The sequence below is a fragment of the Sesamum indicum genome, linkage group LG7 (genome assembly GCF_000512975.1).
Source record: "Sesamum indicum cultivar Zhongzhi No. 13 linkage group LG7, S_indicum_v1.0, whole genome shotgun sequence".
In the NCBI taxonomy this organism is placed as follows: domain Eukaryota; kingdom Viridiplantae; phylum Streptophyta; class Magnoliopsida; order Lamiales; family Pedaliaceae; genus Sesamum; species Sesamum indicum.
The window spans coordinates 8,035,732-8,061,662 of record NC_026151.1 but is presented as its reverse complement, the minus strand read 5'-3'; the positions used below and the strand labels follow the sequence as shown (position 1 = coordinate 8,061,662).

The 25,931-nt window shown below is 36.9% G+C and overlaps 5 protein-coding genes across 6 annotated transcripts in view; 3 read left to right on the top strand and 2 right to left on the bottom strand.

Annotated features, from left to right (window-relative positions):
* Positions 55-4,063, top strand: LOC105166588 (U-box domain-containing protein 14). Its single transcript, XM_011085988.2, has 4 exons — positions 55-612; positions 1,525-1,641; positions 1,738-2,163; positions 2,557-4,063. Exons 1-4 carry the CDS (start codon positions 328-330, stop codon positions 3,625-3,627), a joined length of 1,899 nt encoding a protein of 632 aa, XP_011084290.1. The 5' UTR covers positions 55-327; the 3' UTR covers positions 3,628-4,063.
* Positions 5,245-11,672, top strand: LOC105166585 (glycerol-3-phosphate dehydrogenase SDP6, mitochondrial-like). The gene is made up of 7 exons (XM_011085986.2): positions 5,245-5,738; positions 7,008-7,481; positions 8,426-8,757; positions 10,114-10,274; positions 10,487-10,745; positions 11,001-11,305; positions 11,390-11,672. Exons 1-6 carry the CDS (start codon positions 5,372-5,374, stop codon positions 11,298-11,300), a joined length of 1,893 nt encoding a protein of 630 aa, XP_011084288.1. The 5' UTR covers positions 5,245-5,371; the 3' UTR covers positions 11,301-11,305; positions 11,390-11,672.
* Positions 11,845-16,748, top strand: LOC105166586 (uncharacterized RNA pseudouridine synthase aq_1464). Its single transcript, XM_011085987.2, has 10 exons — positions 11,845-12,478; positions 13,358-13,437; positions 13,622-13,722; positions 13,816-13,888; positions 14,000-14,093; positions 14,195-14,243; positions 14,425-14,575; positions 15,282-15,338; positions 15,944-15,999; positions 16,313-16,748. Exons 1-10 carry the CDS (start codon positions 11,983-11,985, stop codon positions 16,371-16,373), a joined length of 1,218 nt encoding a protein of 405 aa, XP_011084289.1. The 5' UTR covers positions 11,845-11,982; the 3' UTR covers positions 16,374-16,748.
* On the bottom strand, positions 18,441-20,684 carry LOC105166584 (U11/U12 small nuclear ribonucleoprotein 31 kDa protein). Of its 2 annotated transcripts, none has more exons than XM_011085985.2 (2): positions 19,771-20,684; positions 18,441-18,752 (listed from the first exon to the last, which is right to left on the bottom strand). In XM_011085985.2, the coding sequence occupies exon 1, from the start codon at positions 20,599-20,601 to the stop codon at positions 19,840-19,842; it is 762 nt and encodes a 253-aa protein (XP_011084287.1). In that variant the 5' UTR covers positions 20,602-20,684; the 3' UTR covers positions 18,441-18,752; positions 19,771-19,839. The 2 variants fall into 2 exon arrangements, with proteins under 2 accessions (XP_011084287.1, XP_020550859.1); XM_020695200.1 differs by lacking the exon at positions 18,441-18,752 and adding an exon at positions 18,822-19,247.
* Positions 22,682-25,931, bottom strand: part of LOC105166583 (serine carboxypeptidase-like) — a gene marked incomplete at its 5' end in the record, with an annotated part of 6,498 nt that continues 3,248 nt past the window's right edge. Inside the window, 6 exon segments of the mRNA XM_011085984.2 lie at positions 22,682-23,086; positions 23,666-23,799; positions 23,909-24,167; positions 24,672-24,760; positions 24,926-25,076; positions 25,147-25,290. Of these exon segments, the coding sequence (XP_011084286.1) occupies positions 22,958-23,086; positions 23,666-23,799; positions 23,909-24,167; positions 24,672-24,760; positions 24,926-25,076; positions 25,147-25,290 (906 nt within the window). The 3' untranslated portion in view covers positions 22,682-22,957.

Here is a 25,931-nt window from a genome sequence, read left to right as displayed (position 1 = left end):
CGTCGCCGTACTCAAAGAAAGAAGAAACAATTATTGCAACAAGAACCATTATTAATTTAAAAAAGAGCAAAAGATTCTCTCTCTTCTTTCTCTCTCTCTAAAAAGTCCAGCACTTGACCTCCTCCAACTACAAACGCATTACACTAGTTCACATTACCGAATTTTCTTCTCTTTAAACCCCAAGAATTCCACCATTTTTCAGCCCCAAGAAATCCGGGGTTCAGTTTCTTGTCTGCCAGTCTCTCTCTCTCCCTGATCCTTCAAATTTTATCATCTGGGCTTTTTCTTGAATTCCTGAAAACCGCGTTTTCTTGGAATTTTTCATCGATGATGGCGGAGAACACAAAGGAGGAGTGGGTACTGAGTCAACTCAGTGAGTATGTGAGGGCCATCTCCGCGTTGCCCGATTGTAGAACGGTTTCCAAGAAGATGTACTGTAATCTGGTGAGAAGGGTGAAGCTCTTGAGCCCTCTGTTTGAGGAGATGAAGGACGGACGGGCAGAGGAGGAGCTCGGAGATGACGTCGTTAGGGGGCTTGATTCCCTCAGAATCGCTCTCGACTCCGCTCTTCAGCTGCTGAAATCGGTCCATGAAGGCAGTAAAATTTTCCAGGTATAAACGTGTGTGCGTTTCTTGTTTTCTTCGTCTAGTTAGTACTGTTTTTAAGCTCAAAATGTTTCTTTTTACTCTCATATTCGTATGAAAACTAAGCATGGATTACTACAAGTTGAAAAGAAAATCTTGATATGGGGGTTCAGCACTTGAAACTCTGATTATTAGTTATCACAAGAATATGAAGTTGTTGATCATTAGAAATCATTGATCAGATAGAACGAGTTATGTTGTTAGAGGTCGTTGTTAATTTCCGTAAGAGATTGTTGTTTGTGCAAATGAAAGTTGAAGAGTTACACTATGTAATCATGCAGTTTTTCTATTTACACTAGGATGGTTGAGGCATCATGGCAATGAATAGAATTCACTTAGTTATATGACCAATTTGGTACTATAAATCCGGAAATATTCCTACAAGAAACAATAGTAAATTAATGTTCTTGCAGTGCATACTACTGATGACGTTTTTAGACTTTTTTTGGAAATTATTGTGATCTAATGGTTTCTTGTTCTTCTTTTTACTGCCTGAACTGCCTCCCAATACCTTGCTTTATGTTTTCATGAAGACGCGGGAAGTTTTAAAATATGAAGTTTTAGCACTAATCCCTTTACAAAAGTGAATAATTTGTGATATGGATACCTGTTCAAATTATATATGCGTATAGGGATGAAATTGTGAAAATTAATGTCGCCGGTAGATAGTCATTTAAATGACCAATTAATGCTTGGTGCTTTGAACTTGTAGAATTTGATGTTAAGTAAATTACTAGGTTAAAGTATTTTTCATGTTGAAGATGTAGTAGTGTTCAGAAGCTATTTTTGTCATTTTACTTTTTGTGTACAGTACATTAATTTGACGATGATACTAACTTTAACCACGTGTCGATGTGCTCAATTTGTTTCCACATACAGGCTCTGCAAATCGACAAAATTGCTGGCAAATTTGAACGTGTAACTCAACAGATCGAAGCAGCTTTAAGCCAGATTCCCTATAATGAACTTGATATACCTGAGGAAGTTCGAGAACAGGTGCAAATTTACATCTTTACTCTGCTACAATTTTCACTAAAAGTGTGCCTCCTGGTGATTTGCCGTTTTTTAATACTTTACCGTTCCATTCTTTAGATTGAACTCCTACATGCACAATTTAAAAGAGCGACAGGTCGAATGGAGTTGCCGGATTTGCAACTGGCAATGGACTTGGCTGCCGCACAAATGGAAGATGACCCCGACCCTACAGTTTTCAAAAGGCTTTCAGAGAAGCTGCATCTCAGGACAATAAATGATATAAAGAAAGAGTCCCTTGCCATTCACGATATGGTCATTTCATGTGGTGGGGTTCCTGAAGGAGTTTCAGAGGAGTATTTTGAGACTATGTCGTATCTTCTGAGGAAGCTAAAGGACTGCGTGATGATGGATAATCCGGATGTTGATGCCACTGAAGTCGACAAGAATTCGATTAAGCACAGATCTCCGATCATTCCAGATGATTTCCGTTGTCCAATATCACTGGAGTTGATGAAAGATCCTGTTATTGTGTCTACTGGGCAGGTTTGAACCCTGGGGTTACTTTTATAAATCTTTTTTTTGTTCTGAAGCACTCTTTCAGTTACTGTTGTTGGAGTGTGGAGCCTAATCCGCATTATACTTTGACCCTGCTATTGCAGATCCACTAAAATTTTGGGCATACACTTAATTGCCAAGAGTGAACTTGTAATGCTGACAATGTTCAGAGACACCCTAGTATAAATATGTTGATGTGATTCCATAAGCTGTATTTGTATGAAATTGTATGCCAGTATTGAGCAACCATGGCTGTGGAATATTCTTGGAATCACGTAAAATTTATGTGTTCTTGTGTTTGATATTCCTTCTTCATTTTATGCACATTTCAAGAGAAGTCGTGTATTTCCTGACAACTGTTTCAATTTGGTTGCATCACAGACGTATGAACGGTCGTGCATCCAGAAGTGGCTTGACGCAGGGCACAAGACCTGCCCCAAGACTCAGCAGACCCTATTGCACACTGCCTTAACCCCGAATTATGTTTTGAAAAGTCTTATAGCTTTGTGGTGCGATAGTAACGGTGTAGAGCTGCCTAAGAAACAAGGGAATTGCAGGAACAAAAGATCGGGAATCAGTGGTTCAGACTGTGATCGTGCTGCTATTGATGCCTTGCTGCAAAAACTTGCAAATGGCAATCCTGAACAACAAAGAGCAGCTGCTGGTGAGCTTCGTTTGCTAGCTAAAAGAAATGCTGATAACAGAGTATGTATTGCTGAAGCGGGAGCCATTCCTCTGTTAGTCGAGCTGCTATCCTCCCCTGATTTGAGGACTCAAGAGCATGCTGTTACAGCACTTCTCAACCTCTCCATAAACGAGGCCAACAAGGGAACTATTGTAAATGCTGGTGCAATACCCGACATTGTAGACGTGTTGAAAAATGGGAGCACAGAAGCTAGAGAAAATGCAGCTGCTACCCTTTTTAGCTTGTCAGTGGTCGATGAGAACAAAGTGGCAATAGGAGCCGCCGGGGCCATACCTCCTCTGATTGATCTGCTCTGCCAGGGCACCCCAAGAGGAAAGAAAGATGCGGCTACAGCTATATTTAACCTTTCAATCTACCAAGGGAACAAGGTGAGGGCCGTAAGAGCAGGAATCGTACCACCACTTATGAGGTTGCTCAAGGATCCTGGAGGGGGAATGGTGGATGAAGCATTAGCGATATTAGCCATACTTGCTAGCCATCAAGAAGGGAAAGTAGCTATTGGACAGGCGGAGCCAATCCCAACTCTGGTCGAGGTTATAAGGACGGGGTCACCTCGGAATCGGGAAAATGCTGCTGCAATACTATGGTCATTATGCACAGGTAGTGCACAATACATAAAAATTGCTAGGGATCTTGGGGCTGAAGAGGCATTGAAGGAATTATCTGAGAACGGCACCGACAGGGCCAAAAGAAAAGCTGGGAGCGTCTTGGAGCTTCTCCAACGAGTCGAAGAGGAGGTTATTTAATGAAGTCCTTCTGTTAAACTCACGGAAATTCAGCATTCATCCAATTGATTTTTGCCAGTTAAGCGTGATTTCGGCAATGTTGGGCAGTCTCTTGCACGCGGAAGACATCCATTGATGCAGCAAGGTTCGTTGTATAAAGCTATAGATACATATTTGCTATTTTTTCCTAATATTTTGGCACTGTGCTTGGGGTTAGGTGGAGATTGTGGATAGGGGAATACTATGTGTAATTTTTGTGGGGAATTAGGAGGCTTTCCTTTTTCTTTGTATTGTACTATGTTGTGTTTATGTTATTGTAGTTGTTGATATATATATATATATATATATATATATAGGTCTCCTTCATGGGTTAAACCGAAAACTCGGGAGGATGTTGTATGTTTCTCTGGAAAAGACTGAGTTTATTCGGAAATTTAAATTAATTATGTAGCAAGTATAGTACACTTGTTTTATGATTGGTTTGGTTCAATCAAACTCAATTTTGATAAAAAAAAAATTCAAGTTTATTGGAGTAACGATGTTTGATTGGTCGATTAGCACTATAGATAAATTCTTGATGGAGAATTCACATTTTGTGACCTTAGATTTGACTCAACATGTTAAATGTAATAATTCAACTCCAAATAATCAACGAGCTTCCTAAATTTTACTATTGAGATGGTTACATCGTCTTCTTTTGAGATTTAATGTTATTACACCTAGATTTTATATAGTTTAAAAAATTATGTTTAGTATTTATAATATTTATTTTCGTCTAATAAATAAATTTTTTTATTAGTATAAATTCATTGAATTTGTTGCTATTAGCAAAAAAATTACTAAACAAAAATAAAAATTAATTTATTTTTGATTTATTGCAAGTAAATTAAAATTTATAAAACCAAACTAGCATTATACATCTTCACTCGCTAATACGTATGAGGACGAATTCATCCTTATAATGGTAGTTTAGTCATTAATACATTGAAAGAATTGTAATTTTGGTACCAAAATGTAGGATGATTTGAATTTTGATTAGTCCCATACTTTTTATGATAGCCAGCATTAGTCTTACACTTTAGGAAAAAGTCGTAAAATTAGTCCTACACTTTAAAAAAAAATACTGTAAGATTAGTCCCATACTTTAGAAAAATATTACAAAATTAGTCCCAAACATTGCAAAGCTTTTACGGTGGGAATAACTTTGTAATAATTTTCTAAAATATGGAACTAATATTGACTATTTCAGAAAGTATATGAGTGATATTAAAAACCATCCTATACGGTGGGATTAAAATTGTAATTTTCTTAAAAATATTTATTTGACTCATAATAAGTTAATACAAAAATCAATCAGGGTAAATATGAAGTTTCATTTAATTGTTTAGCTAATATCAATATATTTGGTGAATTTTGATTATGAATAGATCTATTTGTTAGAATGAAATAAATATCAGTGGTACTAAAGTAATTTTCAAAATTAGAAAAGAGTTATGTGTGATTATACAAAATTTTATGGGAAGGTGGTGTAGTTATCCATAGCTCATATTTACTTGGTACCTAATATCTGATATACATATTTTTGGGGGGTATGATTGCAATTTTTCAATAATTGAAAAGCATATGCCACCTCCTATGTCCAATTTCCAACGCAGCGCGCCGAGAAACGTGCGTACAAGTCCACTTCCATTCCATCACTACATCAATCCATTTCTCCCTCGTACTTCAGATTCTGATCACTCCCTTCCCCATTCCCTTCCTCTTCATGGCCACCTCGATACGCCTCCGACGCATCTGCGCAGTAGTCGCCGTAGCCGGAGGCGCGTACTTCACCGTGCTGAGTGACCCCTCAATTGCCTCCAGCGAACGCGGCGTCGGTGGCTCTTCATTTACCGCCATTAAGCAGCGAATTGCGGACCCTTTTGCTGCCGTCCCCTCACGGACAGTCCAGGAGTCGGCTTTGATGGGGTCTAGCTCTGTTAACCCCCTCGACATACTTGTTGTCGGCGGAGGCGCCACCGGCTGCGGCGTCGCGCTCGACGCCGTCACGCGGGGGCTTCGCGTTGGGCTTGTGGAGCGCGAGGATTTCTCATCTGGGACTTCGTCGAGGTCCACTAAACTCATTCATGGAGGTTCGCATTTTTAAGTTCTGTGTAAATTAGTACTTTGCATTGCATTGTGTTGTACTTTGTGTATTGATAATTGTACGTGTTATGATCCAGGCAAGGTGATGGGGCATTAAGACTCCTTTGTACCGTCATGTACTATCTACTGATGGTTTGTGTATAAAGTTACTTTGTTCTGCCTCTTCACGTGAATAGAGTCAGAAATGTTACGTATACAAGCTATGTTTTTTTATTTCCTTTCAAAAACAATTTCATGTCTGATATTTCTTGGTCGTAATAGCATTCTTTTGTCAAAAATGATGGCTTATCTTATCAAGATATAGTTGATACCATCTTGATACGTATAAGGGGGGGAAGAGAGATTACAGTCGTCAAGCAATGCTGTTACATATAGCTATTGCTTTGTATTTTGTAGTTTGGTGGAGTTTTGGCTATGTATATATGCTTCTAGAGAACTGCTGGTGGTTGCAAATACTGTTATGTCATCATATTTAGAGGGAAAATGAACTTAGGTGTCAGCAAGGAGAGAAATCTAATAAACCTCTTAGTTAGGCTGTGTCAATGATGCCATGTGTTTTAGACCTTAACTTGAGTAGTCGGAAGCTGGTTTTTGCGTGATCAGCCGGCTGTATGGACTTTTCTGAAAATGTGATACTAGACAGCTTCTATGGACAGTAACTTTTTAGATGACAAAGTATAAAAATCTAGCTATGAATAAGGAAAACCCTGTCTATTGAGTAGGGCTCTGCAGAGTTTTCTGTTTTGTTGTTCACTTAGTGCCTATTACTGTATTTCATTCATTTGTCTACCTGCAAGTTTAGTGAAGCATTAATCCCAATACTAGTGCATTTTTTAGATTTGCCTGCTTAGTTGTTACGAGTTTACTTTAGTCAAACTTGATGCCAGTCATTTGTCATTTTCTACTGCAGCTTGGACATGAACGGCAAGGTCTATTGCTTGAGTTTGGTGGCTTGTTTTATACATTCTTCATTAGTGATATAGACAATTTTAATCTTCCTCATTCTATCCCAAATGGTGCTGACTCGGACTTCCACAAAGAGGATCATAATATTTGCACTGGAACGGATTTTGTGACAAATAGATATGCTATGTACAATTGCTGTCTGAAGTCTATTGATGTCCTTTAATCTATTTGTGGAAATTAGTAGAAATATTGGATTACTCCTTTTTGTTTCTATAATTTAGACTTCTATGATATATTTATGATTATTCTTATGCTGCTCTGGTGCTCATATTTCAATTTAATTATTTCAGGAGTTCGCTATTTGGAGAAAGCTGTTTTTAACTTAGATTATGGACAGCTGAAACTGGTCTTCCATGCGCTTGAGGAGCGTAAACAAGTTATCGACAATGCTCCCCACCTCTGCCATGCTCTGCCATGTATGACACCATGTTTCAACTGGTTTGATGTGGTTTACTACTGGATGGGGTTGAAAATGTATGATCTGGTAGCTGGCCGACGCCTGCTACACTTGTCTAGATACTATTCCGCACAGGAGTCAGTTGAACTATTTCCAACACTAGCAAGAAAGGGAAAAGATCGGAGCTTGAAAGGAGCTGTGGTTTATTACGACGGACAGATGAATGACTCGCGTCTAAATGTGGCATTAGCATGCACTGCTGCTTTAGCTGGTGCAGCCGTACTCAATCATGCAGAAGTAGTATCCTTTCTTAGGGATGAGGGCACTGGACGGGTAATCGGTGCTCGTATAAGAAACAACTTATCAGGTAAAAACATTCATAACATGATAACAAGTTTGTCAACATACAGGGTTACGGTAGAGATACCATCTTTGGGGAATACCAACATAGTGTTTGGATTCGTTTTCTGAGTATTTTGTAGAGATAGAAAGAGAAAAACAAAGATAAATAAGTATGTGTTAGAGATAGTATGTATGTTTGGATTTGTTTTTGGAGATAATTTAAAATAAGTATTGTATGTTTAATGTTGTGTTTTGGGAGACAAAAATTATTGTTCATTGTCAAATCATGTCTTTTATATGTATATTGATGTATATGTGTGTGTATATATATGTATGTATGTATTTATGCTTAAACAGTTAAAACACTCATAAAACACTCAGATAAGGTGTTTCTGTATGATGGCAAACATTGGGTATGTTTTGACTCATCCTGGAGATAACTTGAAAATGAAAACAAACATAGTGCTTGTTTCGCTCCAGATTATGTAAAATTTAGTAGGAATGTAGAGTATTCTTTAGGTTATGTGCTTTCTTCCCTCTCTCTAAGCTTAAAATGCTTTATAGTTCTTGATGAAGTTAACCATACTTTCTTGATGCTATAGTGTTATTCAGGGCTTTTGATCCACCTTTGTCAGTAGGTGCAGTCAGTAACTTTAGAGTCATTGATCACAGTCAGTGTCCTCCTTTATCATAAGGAAGATCAGGAAAGAAGACCATCAATTATCTTTTCCTTTATATTTTGATATCTGAACATCGGAAAGGGACTGAATAGGCAATTTAAAGAGTTGCATCAATCTACTTTTGCATATTCGATGGTTTTTACTTTATCAATTCCACTGTTCAAACTCTCTTATTCTGATATGTTTCTCAATGCGTTTGCTGTTGCTACCACATCCTAAGTTTTTGCAGCGAGAGCATGTTAGAGTGATTAATTTGCTCTTTGAAATCTTACTTTGTCAAAGTTTGCAGGAAAGGAGTTTGATACGTATGCAAAAGTTGTTGTGAATGCTGCTGGTCCGTTCTGCGACTCTGTCAGGAAGATGGCAGATAAGGAAGCAAAGCCGATCATCTGTCCCAGCAGTGGTGTCCATATTGTGCTTCCTGATTATTATTCTCCAGAAGGAATGGGCTTGATTGTTCCCAAAACCAAGGATGGCCGTGTTGTGTTCATGCTTCCCTGGCTGGGGAGAACAGTTGCTGGCACCACCGACTCAAACACCAGTATTACCATGCTACCAGAACCTCATGAGGATGAGATTGAATTTATCTTAGACGCCATCTCTGATTACCTCAATGTTAAGGTTTGTGAATTTATATGAATAAGCAAGTATGATATAGAGTCTAGTTTTTAGGGTAAATTACAAAGACCTCCCTTAAGAATTAGTGTAACTACAGACCATGCATTTTTCTCTTTTAAAATGAAAAACACCTTCCATCCGAGTTTCTGGAGAGTGTAAAACACCAAATTATCCCCGCTTGAAAAAAAAAAATTGTTAATTACAAATGCCTTCTCTGGAAGTAGTATCATTACTGACAAACCCTTCTCCATTTTGAAACTACCATTATGAGGTTGTTGTTTTTAGCTTTTTTTTTTTTTTCTTACTTTGTTCCCCCCCTCAATTTTACAATTCAGTCCTCCTTCAAGGACCCAGAAATGCTACCTTTCTGACTGTATTCAGTGAAAATGGTTGCTCAATTTACAATATCTTCTTGACAATATTCATGATGACTCTCTCAATTTCTTTTCAGTGATCATTATCTTTTCTTTCTCCGGTTTTATTTTTTGAGAGAAGAAGACAGAATACATCAAAATAACAATTGGTCATACCAATATGAACCTTTTTCATATATATTTGTCTGTCTTGCGCCATTTTTGGATGTCTGCTGCGCAAGATACACTTGAACAAATAGATACTTTATAAAACTTCTTTTCTGTTTTGTGTGTGGGAGCTTAGGCATAGGTTTCAAGACCCTGGTTGTATACTCATAAACATTAAACTATCACCATTCAGACAGATGGACCAAAAGCCATTGACTCAGCTTTCATGATGGACTATTATGGTTGGTTATCTTACATCGTAACTTTACCATTGGTGTCTACCTGCTCTAATTCTTTCAAATTCAATGCAGGAGAATTTTTGCTCATTCTATTATGTTACTTCTCCTTAGCTGTGCCTGTACCAATACCATAAGTCTTTGTTTATCATAGTCAAGCCTTTTGATTCTTTGATGCTATGGCGATCTAGATGAAGGTGAAGTCATCTGGTCATTGGTGGAGCTGCATGATCAATAAGAGGGCTTTAACCTGTGGTTTCAAATGAACTGGTTCTTAGGATATATTTAGATGAATACTGACTGTGCTTTTGAAACTAAGACATAGTTCTGCTTTGTTTATTTCCACAATGAGCAATTTCAGAAATTTAATGCAAGTGTTTTGGTGTGTCTTTGTCGATGAATAAATAGTTAAGTGGGGTAATCAACTCCTTTTCGGTTAAGTATCCTGTCTAGTGTTCGTGAAGCTTTCAGGGAGAAATTATTTTTACTTGTTTTGAGAAGAGCATGGATGGTTACAATTTTAGTTTCTCTTTGGTTTATTTATTCTTGTTGAGTTATTCAATGTCTTTTTCTTGTAGTCAAAATTCATGATGATTATTTAGGTGCGGCGCACAGATGTTTTGTCAGCGTGGAGTGGCATTCGACCATTGGCTATGGATCCTAAAGCTAAAAGTACAGAGAGCATCTCCAGGGATCACATTGTGTGTGAAGATTATCCTGGTTTAGTTACAATTACAGGCGGAAAGTGGACTACGTATAGAAGGTAAAGTCAATTTGCCAAGACGAAATTAACTCAGTGTTCCAAATCTTGAATCTTGTTCTTGCACAAAGGTTTTGGAATGTCTTTCCGGCCCGCAACCAATTTGGACAAGTAGCTGCCAGTCCTCATCTTTTTCAGTCTTTCACCTATTTGTAAAAATTTACGTGTTAGATCTTTTCCATCAGCAATGTTATGCTTACTAGAACCACTTTCAGCATGGCAGAGGATGCAGTCGATGCAGCTATAGAGTCCGGAAAGTTGAGCCCGACAAACAAGTGTGTTACATACAACCTGCAACTTGTAGGATCTGATGGATGGGATCCTGCATCTTTCACCATACTAGCTCAGCAGTATGTGCGCATGAAGAGATCGTATGGTGGAAAAGTTGTTCCAGGTGTAATGGACACTACTGTAGCCAAGCATTTATCACATGCCTATGGTACCTTTGCAGAACGAGTGGCTGCTATTGCTCAGGTTTGCCCATCCTCTGTTCTTGATTTGTACTTACCTGATAATTTTTATTCCGTTTTCTTCTATGAAGATGTCTATATGGTTTTGATAGCTCTTCTGAAGTTGATGAACGTGCTTTCATCCTTTTCTGGAGTTGTGATGTAATTTTGACCTCTCCTGATTGGTTGACATCTGCCCTAACTTTAGTAACATATTCCTTGGGACTATCATGGATATAAAACGGATAGATGAATAAATTTTTGAACTTTTGAACTTCAGAACGAAAACATGGGGAAGCGACTTGCCCATGGATACCCCATCCTAGAAGCTGAGGTTGCATACTGTGCCCGGCATGAGTACTGTGAATCAGCAGTGGACTTCATAGCCAGAAGGTCTCGTCTTGCTTTTCTGGACACCGATGCCGCCAGGAGGGCAGTGCCTCGTGTCATTCAAATATTGGCTGCTGAACACAAATGGGATAAGTCAAGGCAAAAGCAGGAATTGCAGAAGGCTAAAATGTTTCTGGAAACCTTCAAGTCATCAAGAAATGCTCAGTTTCACGATGGCAAACACAACTAGAATATGTAAGTATCTTATCATATCGATCCATATAGTTAAGTAAGAGATCTGTTTTATCTCACGCACTTGCGTGCCCTCCTCTATTGCAGGTTCCTCTAGTTGTGAATACAAGAAAAGAGCTTAGTTGGCCCAACACTTGTGGAAATACTCGTTTTTTCAGCTTGGAAATATTACACTTAATATACTGCCAAACCCATCTCCGATGCTTCCCTAGGGATGTAAAATAACGTCCTTTCAGATGTAGATGGATTACAACGTGTATCGGTTCTCATCGTTCATAAAGTGAAATGTTGTGTTCATTTTGCGAAAAAAAGCTGTGCATGAGAATAAGGGACTGCAAAGTGTGGTGAAAAGAAGCGATCTTTTTAATCAGGTAGTTGTGATGTTTGTGAGCTTGAATGTAATATTAGTGTAGAATAGTAGAGTAGACTTGAGGATTCACAACCCATCTGCTACCATAAAACTTCACACTTGATGATCATTGTCAATTTTTCAGAACAGAGGCAGCACGCCCGGCACCTACCTTATCAAAATCACCTTTCTTTTTTAAGATTCTTTTGTGCATAAATTGCATTTAACCAAAAAACCATATAAATATATATAAAACTGAAAAACTTTATCCCCAACTTACACACTGAGACTGAGTGATCTCATCTCACCTCACCTCAAAATCACCCGTGAAATGGCGACGATAGCGGCGGCAGCCACCGCTTTCACAACCCTCCATCTCTCCAGGACCTCCTTCATCCTCCCCTCCCGCCGCCTCCGTACATTCGTTACCTCGTCTTTCTCCACCACCACCATCACCGCGGAATTCAATATCAAATTTGCCCCTCCTAAGCCCAAACCCAAATTACCGAACCCATCCTCTCCCGACTTGGATCCGCCGGATTCTTCGACTTCCGAACTAGGGGACCAGCTCTTCATCCCGTGGATTGTCAGAGACGAAAATGGAAATCTCACGCTCCGGACGACGCCGCCCGAGCGTTTCCTTAAAGGCATGGCGCATCAGAATACGCAGAAAAAGAAGAAGAAAGATGTTAAGAGTGCTGCTAATAAAGTCAAGCAGGCAGCTCCCTCGGCTGAGCCCAAGTACTCGAAGGCGGCTCGGAGGTTTTATAATGAGAGGTTCCGGGAGCCTCCTCAGCGGCTCGCGAAGGTGCTGGCTGCTGCAGGAGGTAATTCCTATGAATTTATTGTTGCATCTGGGTCTTGTACAGTGTGGTATTCTTGTTCTACCATGTTGTGCTGATATAAGTTGCTTCTGTTATCGTTCAGCAATCAGCAACATGCTACCATTCTAAATGTTGTTATACATTTTCTACCTGTGAATTCTCAGAATTGATGAATATACTGCTGTGTGGCTGCCCTATTAATATTTGATCATTGGAGTAGTATACATCTCATGGTAAAATATATATTTGGATTAGAGCGAAATCCTGACATTGTATTTGTAGTTAGCGCCAAGTAGTTGATGCCTTCATATTAAGTTAACAAATACTTAATTTCAAATTGGAGTAGGTATCTAATCGATTCCATGATCCAATTCTTTGAATTCAAACACAATCATGGGTTTTCTTTGGTAGGCAAAGCTCTTACATTTACTAAATAGAAAAGTAGTCTTGATTTCCCAGCAACAACAAAGACGACTCCACAACAGGGAAAGGAACTTCATTATAATACATTATAAGATACTACTGCATCACAATATACATCCTTTTCTCACGTGGGTTCCTCCTAATAATGGCTGATTATACAAAAGTAAATTAAAATGAACTTCTGAAATAATTTAATAAATTTTTTAGTTGGCATCTTGCATCGACAATGCATCCAAGATGGAGAAGTGCTTATATTTAGATAATTTGACATGTTTGTGAACTTAAATCTATCTCATATAGTTAAATGGATGCTAGCTTTTATTCGAGACTAGCCTCTCTACTTAATTTTTGGGCTACTTATGCATGTACCCCCTGTGACCTCGTACTGATGGTAGACTTCATGGTGGATTATTAGGTATGATCATATTTAATTTCTTTTGTAAATGGTTTGATTGACAGTGGCGTCTAGGAGAAGTAGCGAGGAGCTGATTTTTCAAGGGAAGGTGACTGTGAATGGTTCGGTGTGCAACACACCCCAGGTTGGTCTTAAAGTCATTATTGGCTATATGTTTAATACAAAATACCCTGTTTCTGGGACTAAGCTGTATTCTCCATAGATTAACTGAAACTTTATCACTTGCTTCTATTATCGAGATTCTGCATGTTAAGATGAAAAGTTGTCTTTAAGTGTCGTGCTTAATTTGTTTCTCATGACATGGTCAGACCAGAGTTGATCCGGACCGTGATGTAATATATGTTAATGGAAACCGCTTGCCCAAGAAACTTCCTCCAAAGGTTTATCTTGCTCTGAACAAGCCAAAAGGGTTTGTCAGCTCTATCTCTCATTGTTCTGGACCTCGATTCTTAGCTTCCATTTCTATGTTGTCATGGAGTTGACATAAACTTATTTATTGCAGTTATATATGCTCAGCAGGAGAAAAAGAAACAAAGTCCGTGATGTGTCTATTTGATGATTTTATGAAGAGTTGGGTATGAGTAACTACCCAAATCTGTAATTCATAGGGTACTTGAATTCTAGCATGCAACAAAATTCTCAAGATAATTGTCCCTGATCTAAACTATGTGATACATTTTCCTCAGAGTAAAAGAAACCCTGGACTACCAAGGCCAAGACTCTTCACAGTTGGTCGTCTTGACGTAGCCACAACTGGGTTGATTATAGTGACAAATGATGGTACTGATAACTATCATGGATTATGCATGGATGTATAAGTAAATATCTTAGGCCTGTTGAATCAAATTATTTGATTGATGTTCTGTTTGTTACTTCTGTAGGTGAGTTTGCCAATAAGGTTTCACATCCTTCATCTAATTTATCTAAGGAGTAAGGTTTCACTTTTCTTTCCCCTTTTTGTTGCTTTGCTCTTAGTAGAAAATCGAATTTAATTAATATATCTACCTAATTACTTGTTGCTTTTATTCCTGACCTTATGGTGGTACAAACAGTGTGCATTTTTCTGCTTGTCTGTAATCTAATGAATGCACTTCCAATTTTGTGATGTCAGATATATTGCAACTATTAATGGTGCGGTCAACAAGAGGCACTTGTTTGCCATTAGTGAAGGAACAGTTATAGAAGGTGTACATTGTACCCCTGATTCGGTGGAATTGCTGCCGCAACAGCCCGATATTTCAAGACCACGGCTTCGTATTGTGGTACTGATATAATATATTTATTTTTCCTTATAGTCAAACATTTTGTTGGTGTTACTATGGTCTAGTGTGTTACTCTTTCGGAAATGGGAAGTGAGGTTGTTCTTCTATAGAGGTTATAATTGATCCAATTCCTTGAGTGAGTGGCATTTTGGTAGAAGCAGCTCTCTGCCCCAAGAATAATGATCAGAATCTGTCATTTATACACTCTGATGGCTATCTTTACATTGGTTGGTGGCTTGAGTAGGTTAGTTGTCTTGTATCATGTCCTGCAGGCATATTGCTCCTACCTTGACTGCAAACAGTTTTCCAACTGTTAGAACTTTTGGATGAAGCAAGAAGAGAAATAGTAAAATAAGAAATCTATTTGTTAGTTGGTGGAATCTTGTAAATGGTTGGAAGAGAAATGGTAAAACTGGTCTTACTTTGTCTTTAATATCCACAACCCCAATGATTCCTTTGTTGTTGACCCACTAGCTTCCATGTTTGGATTCTTTTTCTCATTCTCGTGATTTTGGAGATTCTTGGTTACATGACACCTCAAACTTTTTTGGCTTGGCATTATTAGAGCTGCATGATTTTGTTATTTCATTTAGTGGTTGGTGTATGTAAAAGAGTGTTTTGATGGTCACTTTACAGTCTGTTTTAAGCCTTTCCAGTTGAATTCGGATGATTGGAGTAATTAGATGTTATTTCCTTGATTTTGCAGGTTCATGAGGGAAGAAACCATGAGGTGCGAGAACTCGTAAAAAACGCTGGACTTCAGGTAGTGTGACATCTTTAGTGGTGCCTTTAGCTCACAATGCTTGATTTGTCATTGATTATTTGGTTCATATGTGAAGATGGACTTAAGGCAAAATGAATATTCCATAAAGATTTATGTCAGATGCAAAAGAAGTGGACAAATTATTATCATCTTTATCCTTTGATTCTGATACACTGATTTTCTGAAACATAGAAAATGAAAGATTGTGATATGCAAGGTTTCTCAATGCAGCACTTCCACTCTTTAAGACAAGTTGGAGAGAGACTCTCTCTCATTTTTCTTCATAACCAAAGATTTGCAAGACATTTGATTGTTGTCTTTAGATAACATTCTGAGCCAAAATGCAGTAGAACACGCGTTGCATAATGTTTAGAATTTGGAAGAAGTGTCTAATGTTAAGGTTCGGTTTGTTCCAATCCATGCGGGTGCATTTGCCAGTGAAAATTTGAAATATTGCGACTACCACTTATGGTTTAGTGTTCATAGATTCAGTTCAGCTACTTCAGACAATACAACCTTTTTCTGTTCATTGTGTTTTAAATAGCCATAGTTTCTTTTCTGCTAATTTCATTTTGTTCCTTTCTGGACTTATTCTGTTATTTCAGATTCATGCACTGAAGCGTGTGCGAATTGGTGGTTTCAGGCTGCCAACTGATCTTGCGTAAGTTCTGTGTATTGTTGTTAATTATACATGTTGTTTGCTTTAATATCTTTCAAGAGCTTTAAAACTATGTGTGATCTTCTTCTCTATCCTTTCCCTAAGCAGTCAGCTGAACTGTGTCACACATTTGCTTACCGCTCAGCTCCTATTCATGAATGATTAATTATATATGCCGATTTTCCAGAAAGCATTTCAGTTAGTCATGAATACTACTTTTAGAAGATATAAGTCGTAGTACTTGTAACATCTGCATGATATTTTTGGAAAACAAATGAAATCTCTTTATTCCTATAGCTCTTCTTATCATTAACAGGCTAGGGAAGCATGTAGAACTGAGCTCATCTAATCTGAGAGCACTGGGTTGGAAGAGTTAAGGAAGTCAACCCTGAAATCGCGAAGGTGCTAATCCAAATCCAAATAACCCGGCAACGTGCATGGTTTTGCAGAAAACCCACCTCAATCTGAATCACCACTTCTTGTTCCACCAAGCATAGTTTCTGGCCTCTGAGGTACGATTTCTTCTTAGATACAAGTCTGGAAGATCGAACTTCAAGGAAAAGTTTTGGTCTCCTGAATATTACCAGCAGAATTGCTGCAAGAATCCTGAACCCGTTATGGCAGTATAATTCTTATTTAGTGGAATCCGAGAATGTCAATCCTCAGTCATGTATAGTTTGCATTGCAAAATTTAATGCGATGCTGTTGTATATCAAGATAGTATTTTCTGATGTTAGAATTCTGACTTTTCATATCTCCAGATCTTGTCACCAAACATTTCTCAATTGACTGAACAAAACATTGCAGGAACAGTTTTCGTGCTTCTGGCCTCAACAAAACATTTTTGAAGTGTTTGGAAATACTATTTATGTTTCTAAAACATTAGAAGTAGAGCCTAGAAACATCTTGTTGAGTGCTTATAGTTGTTTTGAATATTTTTTGTAAATAAGTTTGTTTTTATTTTGAATTGTTTTACCTCCATTTATAAATTTAAAATCATACTTATCCTTTTTAATTTATTTTTCAAATTTGCTCATCTAGAGTTATATTGAAATTTTCAAATAACTTGAAGGATCTAACACTATTAAAATTTATATTTCACACAAAACATTCTAAAATTTTTATATTTTATTTATTACATTATCTAACATTCCTACATTGTAGGAAAATATAAATCAAGTTGCTACAATCAATTAATGCAAAAATAATGTTTTATAGTTATACGAATAAGGTTAAATTAAAACGACTGCTCTTAAAATTTAGCATAATTGCGAATACTCTTATTAATATTTTTATTGAAATTATATAATTTTTGAATGAAAGTATCTAATTTTGTCCTTACTCTATTTTTAAAAAAAAAGTTAAAAAAGTGTCCATTTAGTTCATAAAAAAAGATAAAAAGTTGTAAAAGAATAAATGAAAATATAAATTTTAGTCCACAAAGAGAATTATTCGTAACGACAAATTTCAAGAAAAGTCATCGTAATTTATCCTTTATTTAATTGTGTTTCAGTAGTACTCGGTGGGAGCATTATTTATTAAATATTAAAATTTTCTATTAGTGCTGGACACTGAATAATATAAATAAAAAATATTTATGAAAAATTTAAGTACCTGACATACTAAGTGAAATAAACCCTATTGCTTTCCTAACAAATTAATAATATTGGCAAATAACAATTGCAATGAATCATCTTTAAACAATTAAACTTGTTTTAAAAGTATTATTGCTTCTCTCCCTCTTTTCCTTTTTCTTTTTCTTTTTTTATCACAAGCACTCCCCTCCTGTAATTATGATAAAACGTCCAACTATCTTTACAATAACCACTTTTTTAAAGTAAATTTTTTTTGCAAACACTCCCTTAATCTTGTACCAACAAAATAATTATTACCCGTAATAGATTATCATTTATCAATGGCATTGTCACATATTAATGTCCACCGAGTAGCAAAGGTCAAATAAAACCAATCCTCGGCAAACCGAAGGCCCTTTCATGTGCTAGATAATAGGTTTTATACCCTGTCAACAGGGATAATAGAATTCTGAGAATAGTTCTTAGAAAGTTTTGGTAATTACAACTCTTGATTGATGCACACAAATGATCTTGATTGTACAATTCAAAATCCTGGGACCTTCTAAAAGTAACCCATTCAAATGATCATGATTATCCAAGTGCAACTCCTCAGACCTCTAATTATCTCTGTTCTCTCCATTAATTCAGGTATGACCATGACCATATTGCATTATGTCAAAAGACAGATCAATGTGTCATAAAGTAAAAATCAAACAATGCGAAAGACAATGAAAAAATAAGACCTCAACGTGGGACAGATTCTGTAACTACAAGTTATGTGGTCACAGATATTGAAGATATCCAATAAATCATTATTCACAGATGGCCTTACTAAGGGCAACTGCTCCTCAGAAGCTTAATGTTGATGGTACAAAGAACACCACTTCAAATGCTCAAGCATAAATTAAATTGGAATCTAAGGAAAGATCGAATAATGTTTTACGGCTGCAGAGTAGAGTCACATGGAGCAATGTAATGATGAATTATAGAATAGTCACCAGGAGTTACTGGGAGGACTTTGTTTCATTCTTTTGGATAGAAATTGATATGTAGCAATACATGTATAAGCTTATGCTTCTGAACCACGTTTAGACATAACCGATGACATGCAACAATAGGAGACAGCTTCAAACTTTCCAACAACATATTTGAAAAAATTAGCAGAACCATTGCCATGAAATGCTGCAGCAAATGGAGTCAAATCTTTCATGAGGAAACCATGGCGTAATTCATAAGTTTACTAGAATAATAACAGTCGGAAGTTGATAACATTAACATCTTATACATCGCACAATGGATCCTTGCTTCATAGCAATAAAAATCAAATCAATCTGATGTATGTGTTCACCATTCTGGCAACAGTCTAAGCAAGGGATGGCATCAATCAGCATCAAGAAACAAACACTCCCCCTAGTACCAAAAAGACTTAGCTATATAAATGATTAGAGTACCTTCCCTCTGCCATCCACATTTGGATAGTTATCTGCAGATAAGTTATTGATGATTGATCGACATAGTTTTATCCAAAACAAGTACATTTTTTCGCTTTGTCCTTCTAGTCCTCTTATCTCTTCAGAAGGGATACATATATGCACGTTGAACCAAATCAATCCTCTTTAAGTCCGTCATCCTCCTCCATTCTCAGAAAAGGCTTAAGCTAATTTATTAAACCTGGCTCTTCTCAAGGTCGAAGAAGAAGCAAAGATTTCAACAAAATGCCACTAACTAGCACCAGATTACCACAAGTTTCATTCACAACCAAGCCATTAAAAAAGATACAAAACCGATAATCACAAATCTAATCCCCAACCTTCAAGGATAACTATTTATTTCTCTAAAACTACCAAAATCAATGGAACAGTTCTCCCATGTTTAGAATTAGACATAAAAGGATAGCTGTTCAAAAAGCTGCTCAAACTACTGGAAAACGGTAGAGTCGAGGTCTTAATAGTATATAAATGTCATATCATTCAAGTAAGATTTTCAAATATCCTCCTTATAAATTATAGACCAATATGTAACAGAGCTAAATCAAAAGCACTAAGACCTCAAAAGTATACCTTATGTTCATCAAAAAAGATGATGAATTGTCAGAAGCACCATTGAACCAATCAAAGCAAAAACACACAAATCATTGACTGACTTTGATAATCATCATAGGAAGCATTAACATATCAATCCACAGATAGAAATTCTATACCTCGATAATCCCTATAGAAAATCACTTTAGAAGTCCCAACACCCGGACCAGGCAAAAGTGTTTCCATTCTCAATCCTCCTCATCACTCTCATCACTAAAATACCCTTTCCTCTTCTCTCTCTTTTCCTTTTTCATTCCTCCCCTCTCCGTCTCACCCCTCAACAATCTCTCCTCGGCCTCCCGTTCCCCATCGACGACTGACGCCCAATTCTCCGCCTCGAAATCACCTTCTCCCTCTTCCTCCTCAAAATTATACTCATAATTCTTCCCTGTACTCTCCCCTCCCCCACCACTCCTCCGGCCTTTCTTCGCCACAGGCCGTTCCCTCGGACCCAAGAAATTCCTCGGACACTCGTACGACAAATGCCCTTCTTCCCCACACTCGTAACACCTACTCTTATCCTTATACACCTTCTTCCGAATAAACTCAGCCGCCCGTCCGTTATCCGAGGCAATCGACGCGCGTAGAGTCCTCCCATTGAGTATCTTCTTATCCATCCCCTTCACGGCTTTGACGGCGTCGTCCCGACTGACGAAGAGGATGAACGCCACACCCTTGCTCTGGCGCGTGACCCGGTCCTTGAGGACAGTGACCTTGGCAACTTTGCCGAAGGTCGAGAAGATCGTGTGGAGATCAGAGTTCGTGAGGTTGTAGTCTATGTTGCTGACATACACCGTGGATTTTGACGGAGCTAGGCCGCCACTACCTCCCCCGCTGGAGGACTTAGATGTCGTGGCGGACGGTGGCGCCCCGCCGCCGCCGGCGGATGTGTACCGGTAGAATAAAGTATCGTCCTCTTCGTCGTCGCTGTAGTTTCCCTTGCGATACATTTTTCTTTTTCCTTTTCTTTTTTTGGTGATCTGAAATATATGAAACAACTGATTGCTAGTCGGAGCAGAGTGTTTCTCATGAACTCGAGCTAAAGTCGTACTTATATTTTAAAACACCGATTTTATCTTTTCCTGGTCATAATTTATAGTAAATATTAGTAGTACTTAGGACTAGAATCAAATCAAACTATTCAAATATTCCATCAAATCGATTCATAAAAATTCGCGTGAATTCAATTTTATTAGATTTGACAAATCAAATTTAAATAAAAAAATTTATTCGATAAGCTTTTAAATCCAGCTGAGACCCATAATACAAAAATAATAAAATCTATTTAAAATTTTAAATTACTTGAATTTGATTCCTGTCTCGTTCAAGCTCGATGAAATTAATGATCAAATCAAATTCAGATACAAATATTCAACATGAGTAATAATTCAAACAGGCTTAAATAATATATATTTGGCTCGATCCAAATCATTTACACTCCTAATAGTTGTCCTTCAAGTTTCCATTCTATGGGAATGTTTGCAAAAACTTCCTAATAGCTTTTTGAGAAATGATTTTTGTAAAAAAAATTGAAAGTCGTAGTAGAATCAAAAGTGAATAGTATTTGTAAAAAAAAAGTGAAAAGTAAATAAAAGTTATACTGAATAGTATTTGAAAAAAATCACTTTTAAAATAAAAAATTAATTGATTAAAGACCGTTTATGCTTACGTGTTAAAAGATACTATTTTTGTTTATTATTTCACTTGTTTTTTATCAATAATAATTATTTTTTTTACAAAAAATAATAAATTCAATTTTGATTAGTATATTTCATATTTATTTTTAAAAAATATTACAAAAATGTGTTTAATCAAATAATAATTTGTAAATAAAATAATATAATCAGATGATATGGCAAATAAAATATAAAAATTTTAATATATTAAATATGTGAAAGTGTAAATTTGACTATTGTTAAATTATCCAAATTATTTGAAAACTCAAATATCAAGTTTAAGTAAACAATTTTAAAAATGAATTACAAATAGTAAACTAAATTAAGACTATTATAATATGGGTAAAGTATTTAAAAAAAAAAAACCAAAGCACCCCCAAGTTGCTTCTAGCTTTTAGCCTAAAGAGCTCTTTTTAGTTATTTCAAAAGTAGAAATTGACATCTCAAACACTTCAAAAGTATATTTTGAGAGCCAAAAGTTAAAAAGCGATTTTTTAAAGCCCGCAAACACACCCCATATCATTTAAATCTTCAATAGTTAATTCATAACATCAGTCCTTATACTTTATTTTTATAAAATTTGATTTTATTACTACATTATTCAATACATTCAAATTTAAAAACTAATTTAATACATTAATATTTCTAAATCAACGAATATATCCAAAAAAATAAAGACTAAATAACTACTGTTAAAATAGACTAAAGATAATTATACCAAATTTTACAAATCATACTTACATGACACCTATGTAAAACACACGAACCAAACAAATCCTCATTCTCACACCTACAAATCTATGTTTGAGATTCACCTAACTCACCATATGTATGTGATCACTATTACCATTATTGAGATTCCAATTTGTAACATTTAAGGCATGTTCACTTTTTTGAATAATGCATCACATCCCAAAAGAGTAACAACATGTAACTACATTATTCATCAATATCGCATCTCAAAAGAGTGTAACAAATAATTCCTTATTGTAACAAGAAACAGGGAGCAAAGATTTCACCAAACACTACTTGAACAAACCTCTTAGTGGCTATAAAATTGAGTCACCAATATTTATGTACCACCTACTTTCATAGTTATTTTGTTGTTTGTTTCAACATATTCCTTGGTTTAATACTAAAATTTAATATTACAGTGAGTTCCGTTAGGGTCAGGACTCTATCACTAACCGTTCCACTCATTGATTACTCCAATTGTCTATGTTTTTAGTAGAATGGCTAGAACCAGAACCGCTGCAATTATTTACTTGGAAAATTACCGTTTTCACTTCTCGTGTTTTGAATCTGATAGCAAGCAATTTTCAATGAATCGAGTATGATATGCGACAAGAACAAATTGAACACAAACCCACAAATTCAATCCCCGGTTTCACTCGATCCACAATAAAAATACTAAGCTGCTCACTACTGCCATAAAATGAATACAAGCTGCTCGCTGCAACTGATGTTTGTATTAGTAGAACATAAGGGGCAAGCCTCATGACCTCGCCCATGTTTCAAATTATACATCAGGACCAACGAGCATACATTCAATCCCCAGATGCCGCAATGCATTTGCTAGTTATTTCTTATTTACATACATTTGCAGCGCAAGGGCATGAAGCTCAGGAAATTACATTGAAGAAACAAGGGCTTCCGGATCCACAGCCTGTCGTGAGAGTGAGCTGTGCATCCACCTCTTCAGCATCTCAAGTGAGGCTTTAGGCTGATCCATCGGAACCATATGCCCAGCATCATGCACCTGTTTGCCATGATTAAAGCTTCAAAGTCTGAGTATTGATGTGGATGCATACGATGTACCGTGATATAAAAATTGTAAAAGATATAAGATACAGCATGATTACCCATACGACATTGTAAAATCGGTGGTTTTTATTTATAGTCGAAATAAAACTTTTTGAGCATAAGAAAATCATTTCATGGTGTTTGAGGTAAGAACAAAGAGAAATTGTAATGTATTTGTGTAATAAAGATATGCTAAAAGTTCATTCACATAAATTTAAATAAACACAATAGAAATTGTTATACATTGTGCAATCAAATTTCACTTTGTTTCAACATGTGATTCTTTCATATTACAGAATTTGTTTTGTATCAGCATTAGAAATGCCTACTGTACATATCAAGACTTATTGAATATGCATGTCTGGTTATATCTGTTTAATTATTTACATAATAAATATGTTTTCAAATATGGGATACATATTCTAAGCGTTTTCCTAATGGGAGTATCGTATGATATGTTGGATATTGTTCTCGTTAAAAATATCCATGGATCACAGTAGGTTAGAGACATCATGAAAAGGGGCAAGAGAGAGACCTTTAGGAAACTGAGAGGTCCATGGCTCGTCAAAACTCCTGCTTCTGAGCCATCAACTTCGAAAGGAACTTCAGAAGCTGCTATGAACTCTTTCTGACCACTCCATTCCATCGCGTGAACCCATCTTGAGTTACCTGCTCAATGGAACAACAATATATACATACAGCCTTCATGAAGATTAAGTTGGATGCCAGAACCTATTTTCAAGGAGAGTATAACATGCGGCAGATAAAGAAGCCTCACCGAGCCAGTTGCAAATTAAGTCGTATTCTCCAGCATACACCAACAGCTTTACCCCATCCTCAAGAAGAGCAGGAATACCAACTTCAAGATTTCTCATCCAATCCATCAGCATGGCCTGGTAAACAGTCGAACTGCAGGAGACAAATTGCACATCCCCGACTCCAAGTGCATCCCTGACAGGCTGCTGGTTGAGGAATTTCTCCAAGTTGGAGAAGTCATAGCACAGATTGCCTTCACACTTCTTCCTAATATCATAATACTGCGGCAGAAACAACATATTTCAACCTACCATCTTGTGGAATATAGAAAGGTTTTGAAGTACACGTAGTCCACTCTCATTATCTTAACTCTCTATATGTAATGGGTGTTGCTCATGTACACTCCATGGACCCTTTGGAATGCATGCTCAACATTAAACAAAGCCAATAATATCACATGTGGTGGGATCAAAAACAATCACTCTATGGTTTCTAGTTATACTACAAATTTATCCAGAAACCAAGCATCCATCTGAGAGAGGCAGAAACTTTTACCTGGATATAGAATTGGAAAATAGTGTACGTAAAGTTACTATGAAAGTTTGAGTTCCTTTGATCCAATTCAGATGATATTTCCTGAATAGCTTAATTGGGACGCATCGATAAATTACTTATCCAAACAAGGCCTACCAGGAAAGAACCCAGAATCTTGAACATGCTCATAGATTTCCAAAATGATATAGAACAAGTTAGCCACACAAGGGTAATTCCTATTAGTTCCTTACATTCACATCACCAGCGCGTGCGATAATAGCACTGAATATCGTATTGCAAACAAAGTAGGCAGCCATGCAAGAGATTGTCCCATCAGTGCCTGGAAACAATTAAAAGCATTGAAGGTCACTGGCAGTTTCAGCAGTAGAGAAATAAAGCTCGGTACGAACCACAAGTCATTGCAGAGGGGACAAATTGATTCAGAGAGGTCCTCAAACAACATAGATTAGAAAAAAGTATGAAGAGCAACAAGATGTAATGGTACCACAAAGTTTTACTGCTGATTCACATAGCGGAAGCGCTTTGTTAATCCGATCATGCTCAGTCTGCGTGATTATGCCCATATCCATTGCATAATCAGCGTATGCACCGTATTGAATTGCTGGATCAGTGAGTCCATTTCCAATGGCGAACCCCTGTAAAGTTGCTTCAAGATATAAGAACCAAACCAGAGAAAGACCCTTTGCTCAACGGGATGGGATATACCTTCAGATTTACATGAATTCCCTCTTTTGCTTTGTTTCCCTGGTGAACCCGAGCAGCAAGAGCAGGAATATAGTGCCCAGCATATGACTCTCCAGTAATGTAAAAATCATTTTTGGCCAGATGAGGATGCTCCTTAAAGAAAGCCTAGATCAAGAAATTGTCGAATTAGGATTCCGTATCTTTGCTTACACTCAGAAACAGAGAAAAGGAGACAAGATACACATACTATGACTAATCTGTTGGCACAAAGTGGCTACCAATTAAAATCCAAAGTAGGAATGAGTTAGCACACCAGCAGGGTAAATTTGAACAATTAGGTTAAAAGTTTTCAAGGATTCCTTTTTTTCCAACCTTTCTTCCAATGCATTACTGAAGTCAAACAGAAAATTCAGTCTTGTTATCTCTTTCAAAATGTTGAAACATAAAATTTCGTAAAATTTACGGATAATTTGAATGTACACCTCCAAGGTCAACATATCTAATATCTTTCTACCAGCCTAGATAAATAAGTTGGCTAATGTTCCATTCTTGAATTAATTTTTCAAAGAAACATTTAATGGAGGTTTAGTAAGACACAACACTCTAAAAATAAGAACAGAAATTTTCTGTGAGGTGAACTCGATAAAAAGCGACTCCAATCTGAAAGCATAAATTAGCCTCAGGTGGTGAAGAACCAACACTGACGTTCTTAACATATGCAAGTCACTAATGAGTCCTAGAAACAAGTTCTTTGACTGGAAAGTACTAATTTGAACAGCCTGACTTGCTCTATTTCTCTGAGCCAG